Raw genomic sequence first — 11,341 nt, 5'->3', positions numbered from 1 at the left:
AAGGCTTTTAAAACTGCAACAGTTGAATTGAGTATGTAAACTATATGTAAAAAAGGAAATAATCGTAAATATGGTAAATGGTGGTGAATTCATCCAAATATTCTAATAAACTGTGATTTAATTTTATACTCTTAAGATAAAAAACATTTGTAAAATTGTTTGCAGATGATTATTGAATTTTTGTTAGTCAGGGTTATGTTTAGGCTTTCGTTATTAATTAAACCTTCTACTATGTGTCAATTTCTGTTATTGTCCTACTTTATGCTTAGATTCTCTTTTATTGATTTTTTTATTGTATAGTGTTTTTTTTAGGTGGTTAATTGCTTTATTTAGTTGTTTGGAAGAGCAGTAAGCAAACTACTTTTTAGGATAATTGAAGTGATTTAGAAATATTAATGCCTAATTTTACTCAGCCATAGTTAAAGAGCAAACCGTTCCCAAACGGACATTTTTAAGACTCCTTGTGCAGGTCCTGTCTACCACCCCCACCCCTGTGATTATTTTCCTGCATCCTCTCCTGGGTTAATAACCTTTTACCACTCGTCCTGAGTAATTTGTTTTGTACAGCGCATCATGCTCATCTGCAAACACGTAATAGTGACAAATCCTCATACGGTGTGATCAATTTACTTGATAAATAATAACAGGCCTGGCTGGATGACATCTTGGCAGGAACCTGCAATGAGGCCAATATTTCGCAAATCAGGACACGGCGTGATGAATCCCTCCGTTGTAATTATTTCCAGATGGAAGTACAAAGAAAAAAGCAACAATGACGACAGTTATTGATATAAAAATTTTATTTTGAATAAAACAACGTAGCCATATTACATGTAGTGTAGTCGATCTATTTTACACACCTCAGGAGGGGCGACACAGTTCTGCCATGGTAAGGTTCATCATGATTGTATTGGTTTAAATCAGACGAGGTTAAAGTAGTGTTGTTAAGCCTGACACGTTTTTACAGAATAGCATAGAGCACAAAAACACAACACAGTGAGGGACCAGTGCTAGAAGGCCAGTGGGAGTAAACAAAAAAACCACAAACCAGAGTGATCTTTGAGGGAGAGGGAGCCTCGGCAGTCCACATTGTGGTACAGTGCTGACTTTTTTTTCTTTATATATACTTGGTAAATCCTCATTGCAGTGTACACCAACACAGTAAGCTAAAACTGCAAGTGATCACAACTGTTTAACAAGAACCACAAGAACAAAACTGTGTCTGTGAGTCTGAGGTAGCAAGGCAATCATGGCTTTCCTCTGATTTCTCAACATACAGTTCCTAAAAAAAAAGCAAAAAAACAATAATAATAATAATAATAAACACACTAGCTATTCTACATGTGACGACTCGTACAAACCCAGGTTCAACACATCTTACGATTTAAATCTAGATTTTCCAAAACGTAGTCCCCACATGGAATGACAAACTGTATAGGCACAGAAAGGGTAAATTTTTCATTCAACAATCAGCCGGCATTTGAACGCTTTAAAGGGGAACCTGACATGGAGGCATGCTACAGGGCAGATTTAATGGTGGATGCTTTTCAACGACTCTCCAGGAATAGTGTGTACTTCCATGGATACATAGAAGGGAATTAGATGGAACACAGCAGTGGAATGACAGGAACATTGTGTAACAGTTGGATTCCCATTTTAAGGGGGGAAATGAAAAAGAAAAAAAAAACCCAAACGGATTCTTCCAAAAATCTGGATAATTTACTTTACATCTCTGCGTCTAATGAAAAATCTCACATTTAAACAAGATCAGGTACAGCCTACAACTGGTAAAATGTACAGTTTGCATAGACAAGGTGGTTAAAGTGGATTAGCTGTCCGCTCCTGTGCATCTTTGGGATTTTGGGAGATGGGATGGTTGGTTTGGGAATGGGGTTGAACTCATGCGTTCACACAAGCTAACTCCATTTTTAGTCCTTACATCACCTAAAAAAGGTAGAAGATGAGAAAAGGTTGAGTTTTTTTAGACAATTTCAGACATAAAAAAACAACATCCAGAAATTAATAGGAAGGGTAAGGGATAATTGCTGATAGGCTGAGGTCACAAAAAGTATTTTGTGAGTGCAAAGAGCTTTGAAAAGACTGCTAGAATTGATGGAGCAGGTCAGAGAGGAATACCGGCAGTGGGAAAAGGTCGATAACAGATGTTTTCCCAGCTTCTCTGTCCCAAAATGCACCATGGCCTCAGAGCAGTACAAAAGGGGAGGGTTAGTAATCATGTTCTCCTGAGATCCATTAGGTCCCCTCCTCTCACTGATCACCTGCTACAGAGGCAGGTGAAGGCTACATGGATGGCTTGGCTTTTGACAAATCTGTAATTATCTCTCCAGTGTGCTGCAATTCAAATCTCTTGATCTTTTTCAAGCAGTAAGAATAAGCAAAAAGAAAAAGATTTAGAGTTCTGATGGCAGCAAAAATCCTAGAAAAAGCTCATCTTACCTGTGGTCTTGATGGGAGACTCAAAGCTGTGGGAAGACAAAAGAGGAGAACAGCAGTTAAATACTCAAACGTTCCAATTTATCTTTGTTTTGATGAGTTCAAACTAAATCTGGAGCCTCCCACTTGTTCACTTTTCCTGCACTGCTTAGTCCTTCCGCCTCACAGCTCTGCACAGTCTAATAACACTGGAGTGACTGCAAGATTAGAATGGATTTTAACCTAAGCCCCCCTAGGAGTTTCAAGTCAAGTCAATGAGCTTAAGTGTAAAATGAAAATATTTTATTTATCTTTTTTTTACACATAATTAAAACCACCAAAAAATAAATATTTGAAGACCTACTCCAATCACCTTTTGATCTTTTTTCAAAGCATTCTCAGTGGTCTTTTAGATTTGATTGTGCCGTTTTTTGTTTTTTTTTAGCAAAAATCAAAAGCTTGAGTCGTTTTCTAGGACATAGTTTCTGCAGAGCGGCAATAATTCATCAGAAATTTGCCTCTGAGTTGTGGGTGGGACTGTTTGTGAGGAGTAAGCCTGCCCTCATTTCCCATTATCCCTTTGGTTACACCGTCTTCGCTAGCTCACAGCCCCTAATAACCAAGCATTAGCAGTGCAACAAAAACGGGGAGCAATATTAGAGCTATCCTCAAACGCCATTTATGTCTTCTGCTCCTAATTCACAAGAATTTTTATGAAGAAATACTCAGAAATACAATTTTAAGTTAAATGTTCTTTATATATGTCTTTCATCATGAGAAAAACACCACAAGGACAAGTAAAAAAACACCATAAAAAACACATTTCATTGGAGTGGGTCAAAGGTTTTTCTGACTAGATTTAAACCCTTGTGACAACAAATTCCCTACAGGTGGTTCTATCACAGGAACTCATCAGGAGGCTCCACATGAACTAAAAAAGACCGAGTTTGCAGAAGATGTTGCACTGTCATCCCATAGAACTTGACACCTGACAGACACACACCCAGAATGAAAGAATGAATGTGAGGCGGTAAAAGAGGAAGGTCCTGGCTTGCTGAGAGGAACTGAAAGGTGGATGATGAACTCCAGCTGGAAGTATTAATGACGGCTTTGGGAAAGTACTGCTGCCTCTCCACTGTTTTTATTTCTAGTTCTTTAATTGACACTTGTTGGAAATAGGCTTTCAAAATATAGGAACTGACAATTTCAGACTAAAAGTGTCCTACTAGGTGGATGAGGATGTGCAAAATGATAAATAAAAGCAATCTTAGAATGGATTACTTGGATTTGACCACATGGTGAAACACACACATGCGAATGAGGCTGAGGAAACGCTGTGAGAGGAGGACTTACGACTGCATGCGGGGAAGGAGCTGTTAATCTGTTCCATTACATCTGCCAGGTCAGAGCTGCTATTGTGAGGGTCCAGCAGCTCATCTGAACACATGTGCACACACAAAGGCGCAGAGGGGTTTACTTTTTTATCAGCAGCCACACTTTACATGGCTGCAAACTCAGGAAAGTACTGTCACAGCAAGAAATGAGTCGCTCTCCTTTCTGTGTTCTGACCATGTGTGTGTGTGTGTGTGTGTGCGACCATTCGCTACGGTTCCTCACCTGAGTTTTCTGTAAGTGGTCCTCGATCTTGCACAGCAGGAGAGGATGCGCCATTTACCCGCGAGTCCACCTCCGGCTGAAACGAAGAACAAGGAAAATGCCAAAATCGGTTAATATTATTCCAATTGGGTATCTGAGAGAGATGCATGAATGCTGCTGGCATGTACACAAAAAGAAAGACACAACATATGACCACATATGCTGCTAAATACAACCTTTTTTCAGCTCGTTTTATTGATATTTCTGTTTTTTTATAGATTATGTGTGGAAAAAAACAACCAAAAATCAATTCTACAAACGGCAAAAATGTGAAATAAATCTAACATTTTTTGTTTTTTTGTGCGAAATCTATAACTTATCTTTTGGTTTCCAGTCTAGTTTCTTTCTTTAAACCCCCTAAGTGCTGCAACTTTGACTGAAAAGGTACATTTCAGCTAAACTGCAGGTTAAATTTCTTGCCGCCAGGATAAAACCACTGTAAATCCAGAAACTATGTTTTCCTGACACACAGGAACAGACGCTTCTGTCCAGTGACATTTAAAACACCGCCTCACGATCCACTCAGCTACAAAATAAAATGTATATTGGGCCCGCAGTGCACCTTCTCTTTAATAACTCCTCTTCTTTTCACCCTATTATCTGCTGGTCTGAGGTTAACGCTTTGAAAAAGTCCCTGGAGCACAGTCGGTCTTTCCAGCTGTACCTAGGAATAGCTAAGTTCAGGTCTTTGGTCGGCCTTCGTGAGGCGGAATTTAAGGAGTGAAAACAAGCCGGTGGAGTTTATTATTCTGAAACTCAGCAAAAGCTGCAGATCCTGGAGCCTTCAGGCCTTCACGGAATCACATATCAGAGAGTGTGAATTTTTTATGTCAGGTTATTGGTTTTATTTCCTTTTTCTTCTCAAAAATAAAGCGATTAGCTAACAATGTTATGTGTGAACGGTACTGACAGCAACAATGCCCTCAGAATACCAACTGTATTACAGAGTCTGCAATGATGTGGATGGTCTGGATTTCAAAGGGAGATGGACGATGCGGGGGGGGGATGCACTTTCAAATAAGAACCACAGAAGATACCTTTCCAACACATTAGAACCATTAGAACATATATGGATCTGCAGGTGGATGCATCAGAATGGAGTTGAACAGGGAGCTGGTGGCCCACCCAGAGTATTTTCTACGTAACAAAAACGATCCTTTCCCAACTGTATTTATTTTACCTCTCCTGAATCACCACTATTTGAAAAAAACACAATTGCAGTTTTAATCTCAATTTTCTTTATATATGCCTTCCATCATCAATAAAATGCTAAGAACATGTTAAAAGCACCAAAAACATAATTTTCATTGTTTTTAAGCTGCAGAGGTACAGTAAATGAATTATGGGTTAAATATATAGCAGTTTTATTCCAAATATGATTGAGGTGAAAGTCACATCAAATATGTCCTTAAAATACATCAGAAACCTCAAAGTATATAGTTTTTAGATTAAGGACTTCCAATATGAGCCCAAACATTTAAATTATGTAATTTAAAAAAACAAAATACATTAAATCATATAAAGCAAATGTATCCCAATAAGTAATTTTATCTTAAAAATTCTGAACCTTTTCTTCTAAATTCAGAAATGTCTAATGCGGTGAATGCTATTCCACACAAAAGGGTCAAGGGTTCCTCATCGCCCTTTAAAAATGGGCTTTGTTACATGGTCCCACCCCCCAATTGTTATGACTTAGTGCTTTGCCCCACAGCTCCCTGGCACCACAGTTTTCTGTTCTGATCTATCAGGACTGGAGCTGAACAATCTAACTTTAGGAAGACATATTTAGGGGAATGGAGTGACTGTTAATGAAATAATGCAGCCTGGGAGCTGAAGGCATAAAGTACCACTTAGACGTGGGAGATGATTGTAAGTTCAGTCTATGTTTATGATGAAGACTTGCTTATAGGACAAACTCTCCTCAATGTAGAACATCCATCTTCAACAGGGGTTCATTTAATTAGATTGTTTTTTATATAGAACTGTTTTGAAGTACAATACTTGTCTGACTGAGTGAATGCACGGGTGTGCCCTTTTCTACTTGCTCCTTTCAAAAAAAAAAAAGTACTTTATAGACAAAGTTGAAGAAAATGTGGTTGAAATAAGTAATAATTACTTGAGGTAAATGTATCTGTTCCATGTAACTTCTGAGAATGCAACCTGTACTGCAACTAAATAACCATGAAAACATATTTGCTACAGATGAGACCACCAGAATAAACCTGTGCTTTAATGAGGAGCAATGTAAGGTTTAAATTGACATTATCACACCTTGTCTTAATCTATACATTTTTATTTAGAGTTTGAAATAAAGCACTTGATTCATAAATCCTATTAGATTCAAAAGCTGAAGTGGATAAAGCATTTCTGTGCATTAGTAAGAGAAATTCTTAATTAAATATGAACAAAAAGGAAACTTTGGGATTAGCAAATAGATAGTTTTGCATATATTGATAGTTATTAGTCTGCAGGTGAGGCTGCAATTATAATAATGTTAAAGACTTTTCTGCAGTAATATAAAAACTGCTGTTTAGAGAATAAATTAAAATGTAGGGAAAAAATACATTTCAATCAACGAAACTAAAGTTGGACTTTGTATTAAATCATTATTTAGTTAGTTGGAAAAATTAACTAAGATTTTTAATCATTTCTGTATTTATCCACGACATTTCCTCTTAAGACTTTTTATATTATTTTTGGTCCTTTTATTTTATTTTAAAAATGCATGGTGCCAATCTTCTACTCCAGCTCCAATTTCCTCAAGATTGAAAAACCTTTTGACAGAAGTCTTAAAACTGGAATGTTTCCACAATCTCCATCTTCTAAACTGAGCAGAGGGTCACCTGGTGCAGCAGTTGTCGGAGGCGGTGGAGCTGAGACTCCAGTTGCTTGTTGTGGTCTTCCAGGATGTGCATGCGAGCCTCCAGCCGACCTTTGTGCTGCCGCAGCAGCTTGGCCTCGGCTAAGAGGTCGGCCTCGTCGGGGTGGGCTGAGGAAGCCTCGGATAGGCTTCCAGACGGGGCCCCTCTTTGGCCATGCTGCTCCTTTAACAGCTCATATTCTCTCTGCAGTGTCCTGAGAAAACAGGGAAAAAAATCAACAAGGTTGTAAAGTGAAACAGGAAGAATAGCTTTTCCACTTATTTACTTTGTTTATTTGCTTTCTATTACAGTCATGTAGTAGATCTTTGATCAAACACTGCCAAAGGATGTGCGCCGCAAAACATCATTATCTACTCGATCTCTGCAGAACCACATGTAAGTTTGACAACAATAATCTGAGCAACATTATCTCATTTGTTTACACAACAAAATGTGCAATAATTAACAATATAGAGACATTACTATTGAATATGCACACTCTATGAGACAAGTATGTAACAAGAAGAAACACACATGTGTAAGCAAAACTGAAATTAAGAATTCATATTTTTCTTAACCCGTGAAGACAGAACATGTTATTGTACTCTAAATGATGAAGGAAAAATTGGAAAATTAATGAATCATAAACAAATTTTATCCCTCTAGCACGTACTTCCTTTTCTTTTAAGCAGTGGATTGCTTTTAGTGGAAAAAAAACCCACATTCTGTCTCCTTGCACCTCAAGATCTTTAATCTCAGAACCGTCAACTCCAGTGTTTTACGTAAGATGGCACTTGTGAACCTGGCAGCAAAGCTCTTCGTCTCTATAACACTCTCAGGAAAAGTGAATGGTAAATCACTCCATTGGAAGCACAGTTTTTTTTCAGAAAGCATCCATGCAAGCCAGAAAAAAGCCCCAAACTTTGTCTGGGAACAGAGTCACATTACCCATTTTTAGTGAAAAACTACCTCTTTGCAATCAGCCTGTAAATTCTGTAGCAGGAAAGGTCTGAAGAGTACATCATTTTTAAAATCTGGTAACTTCAGATCAAGTTATCATCTGAAAAACGACCATCCATTTTAAGACGATTATCCCAAAGTGTGCAATATTCCTCTGGTATTTCACATCTCTGGTGCTCACCTCTGCTCCTCCTCCAGACGAGCAATAATCTTCTCCAGCTCCCCTCTTTCCTCCTTCTCCACAGCCTGAAGGATCTGGGCAGGACTCTGAGGCTGGCTGCTCAGGGAGCCTTCCCCTCCCAGAGTCTGGCAGTACTGAATGATGAGGGCATGTTCATCATCCCTGTGGACAGCAGAGAGTCAGCGATGAGCAAGGGCATCTTGTTTCTGTCCGTCACTTCGCAGTCTCAGTCTGTTCGGTTAAGAGCATGCAGCTCTTTAAAAGAAAAGGCAAAATTTAGCAGAATGTTGAACTATTTAGGTTCCCAAGTGACAAAGCAAGGGCCACTGAAGAAAAACACAGAGAAAAAAAAAAGTTCTCTCTAGTTTTGAGGCAGAACAAATCAATTAAAAAAGAACAGTTAAATAATCTGTGTAATTATGCTGATAGGCATAGATTGTCTTTCCTTCTCCACTTTATCATGACACATTTCATCATAATAATTCAGTTTCTTTGAATTTAGCATTTAAATCAAATCTGTAATTCAACAACTAAGTCATTTCTAATTGCAAAAAATACTATTTAAATAACAAAAGGTACAGGGATTGGTAACAAAAACAGACTAAAAGGTCCCTTCGATCTTCTTTTGATCTATCTTCCAAGCGTTCCCAGTGGTCTTTTACTTAAGGTTATCCCGTTTTTTAGCCAAAATCAAAAAACATTGTGTTGTGCTTGAAAACAGTTTTTGCAAAGCAGTGGTAGTTGATTTAAAATTCACTTCTGACTCAGAGGCTGACATTTTGTGCGGGATTCCCGTTGAATGGGAGTTGTCTCTGCTATTGATCCCAGGGACCGGGATACGACTGGATAAAATTGTTACAGTAGAGGAAACTAACTAATAAGAGCAATGACCACAAAAAAAAAAAAAAAAAAAAAAAAAAACGAAGGCGGAGCCATTTTGTAGTTTTCTGATAATATGCCTTCAATGTAACTCTATTGAAGAAAATAACTACATTACCCAGAGTTCTTAATCGTTACTGTGAGGCTGCAGTGCTACCCACTGTGCTACAGTGCTAGAAATCAGCAGCTGCTCTAAATCAAGATAGGAGCAGATAAAATGACATTTAATGTTTAACATAATAACCAAATAAGGACAAAAATATGAGGGGATGGGGCAGGAGTGGAATCATTTTGAATGGGAATGGGATTCAGATTACCTGGAAAGGGACAGGGTCACTTTCTGTGGGAGTGGAACGGGACAGGAGTGAAACTCCACTACCGTGGCATGCTCTACCTCGGAGTTGTGAGTGGGACCATTGATGCCGAGCAACCCCGCACCCACTTCCCCTCCCCGTTGCTAAGAGCTCGTAGCAGGGAGCTTGAGGCTCACCCAGCGTATCTTCTACATCACAATTAAGCTTTTTGTCTATTTCTGATTCACATTTTGGATTTTGAATTTGTTTTTATTTTAAGAAATCAAAACACAAATACAACTAGAGCAGACAAATAACCGAAATATGATCATAAATAGACATATTAGCACTTATACATAAAGTACACGACACATTTAACCCTTGAATATAAAGTTTGCGAAAAGGAGTACAATTATTGCTTGAAAAAGAGTGGGAGAAACAAAGAAATTCTCAGAAATGCATTTTTGAGCTCAATTTTCTTTTTATATGTCATGTATCATCAGCTAAATTCCACAAGAACATGTTAAAAAAAGTGATTTTCTATCGGAGTGGGTCTTTACATTAATACATTCATTATTATTTGATAAATGCAAAACATTTTTGTTTTGAAGGCCCTGAAAAAAAGCCACAACTGCTGCTGTATCTTGCAAAAAAAAAAAAACTAACATACACAAACATTTTTCTTGGGTAAAGGCTGGTTTGCTTTGACAAGCCAGACAGGAAACATACAGGAGAGCTGAGCTCATAGAGAAATGCTTCCACTGTTGTCTTCCGGGCCTAGGAATTTAGGTGCTGCACAAACCCGGCGACCAATTATAGTGAAGTTCAGCGGTTGACAGGGGACTGCAGAGGACAGCAGGTGGTGATGGTAGGGGGGGATCAGCACAAGTTAAAAAAGGGGACCGCAGGGGGTAAAGCTGGCTCACAAACACCTGCTGAGAAACGGCGAGAAAAAGGGGAAGCAGCGCAAAAAGCGGAGATTGCAGCGAGGCAAAAATAGACTAAGAGAGCAGAGAGAGAATAGGGATGGATTTAAAATACAAGCAGCAGTGAGGCCACTGCATTTGCTGCACTTTTGCTCCAATGCATTGAGGGGTCGGAGTGCTGCACTTGGTTTCCTTTTCCCAACTCGAACAAAAGGCATCAACTTAAACACAACAAAGGACGTTTCAAGTGGAACTTAAAGACACAGCGAGAGGTTAAGAGAAACAGGGAACTCCAAGAAGGCACAGCAGTGGTTAGAAAACAGCCATCCTTCTTAAATGATGAATTTTTTCTAAAAGCAGAGCTGCCACCTTTAAAAAGTCCAGTCAAGCATGGGGGACTTTTTCTAGGAAAGAGAGAAACTGAGCGCTCTCCAGCCTTGAATCTTTTCAGTTCAAGGCAACAACAATATATAAATAAAAAAATAAAATAAATAAATAAATAAATAAATAATCCACTCAGGGAAATTGTAGGGGCAGGCTATTATTCTAAAAATCCCTTCTTCTCTGCTTGACAACATGTACTTTTGCATATGAAGTGACAGCCAACTCAAAAGTTCTCTGTTTGGGGCCACTGAGCGATGACAACATGCAATTTAGCTTTCAGCTTACCAGACAACTGTAGGATGATGATGAAAAGTTCACAATAGAATTATCAATCCTATTTTTGTTTTAGACTTAAGTTATCAAGCTACGATCATCTTTTTTTTCGAATGCTATGTTGAAGTTGCAAATATCTGCTTACTGTTTTGAATTTTATGGTATCAGAAACAAAGCAGCAATTTTTTTTTCAAATGTATCATTTTGGTCCAAATCTGACACCTTTAATTAGAAAGGATTGGTAGAAACTTTGAGATTAAAAGCATCTTTAAAAAAAAAAGGGTAAAGCACAATGATCATATAAAAAACCCTGGAATAACAGTTTTAACATTACCATTAAAATAAAATAAAATAATAGTTTAATTTTTAATACATTTCTCCATCTATTATCTAAATTGCTTTTGGGGTCACAGGGTTGCTAGCCTATCCTAGTGTCACAAGAATAGCCAGACGACTGGATCAAAGTGCAGCATGTTTTTTAGCTCAGCTAAAAGT

At 38.2% G+C, this 11,341-nt stretch overlaps 1 protein-coding gene across 6 annotated transcripts in view; it reads right to left on the bottom strand.

Annotated features, from left to right (window-relative positions):
- Positions 1-782: 782 nt before the first annotated feature.
- Positions 783-11,341, bottom strand: part of utrn (utrophin) — a 143,423-nt gene continuing 132,864 nt past the window's right edge. For 4 of the 6 annotated variants that reach the window (XM_023953087.2, XM_023953086.2, XM_023953088.2 and 1 more), the window contains 6 exons: positions 8,092-8,253; positions 6,933-7,164; positions 4,051-4,126; positions 3,787-3,870; positions 2,458-2,483; positions 783-1,944 (listed from right to left, as the gene is read on the bottom strand). In XM_023953087.2, the coding sequence (XP_023808855.1) occupies positions 1,936-1,944; positions 2,458-2,483; positions 3,787-3,870; positions 4,051-4,126; positions 6,933-7,164; positions 8,092-8,253 (589 nt within the window). In that variant the 3' untranslated portion in view covers positions 783-1,935. The remainder of the gene's footprint in view (positions 1,945-2,457; positions 2,484-3,786; positions 3,871-4,050; positions 4,127-6,932; positions 7,165-8,091; positions 8,254-11,341) is intronic. The other 2 variants (XM_023953091.2, XM_078942977.1) reach the window with 1 other exon arrangement.

Source organism: Oryzias latipes, chromosome 24 (genome assembly GCF_053564925.1).
Source record: "Oryzias latipes strain Hd-rR chromosome 24, Olatipes_Hd-rR_3.1".
NCBI classification, from domain to species: domain Eukaryota; kingdom Metazoa; phylum Chordata; class Actinopteri; order Beloniformes; family Adrianichthyidae; genus Oryzias; species Oryzias latipes.
The sequence above is the reverse complement of the archived record's forward strand: the minus strand, read 5'-3'. Positions and strand labels throughout refer to the sequence as shown.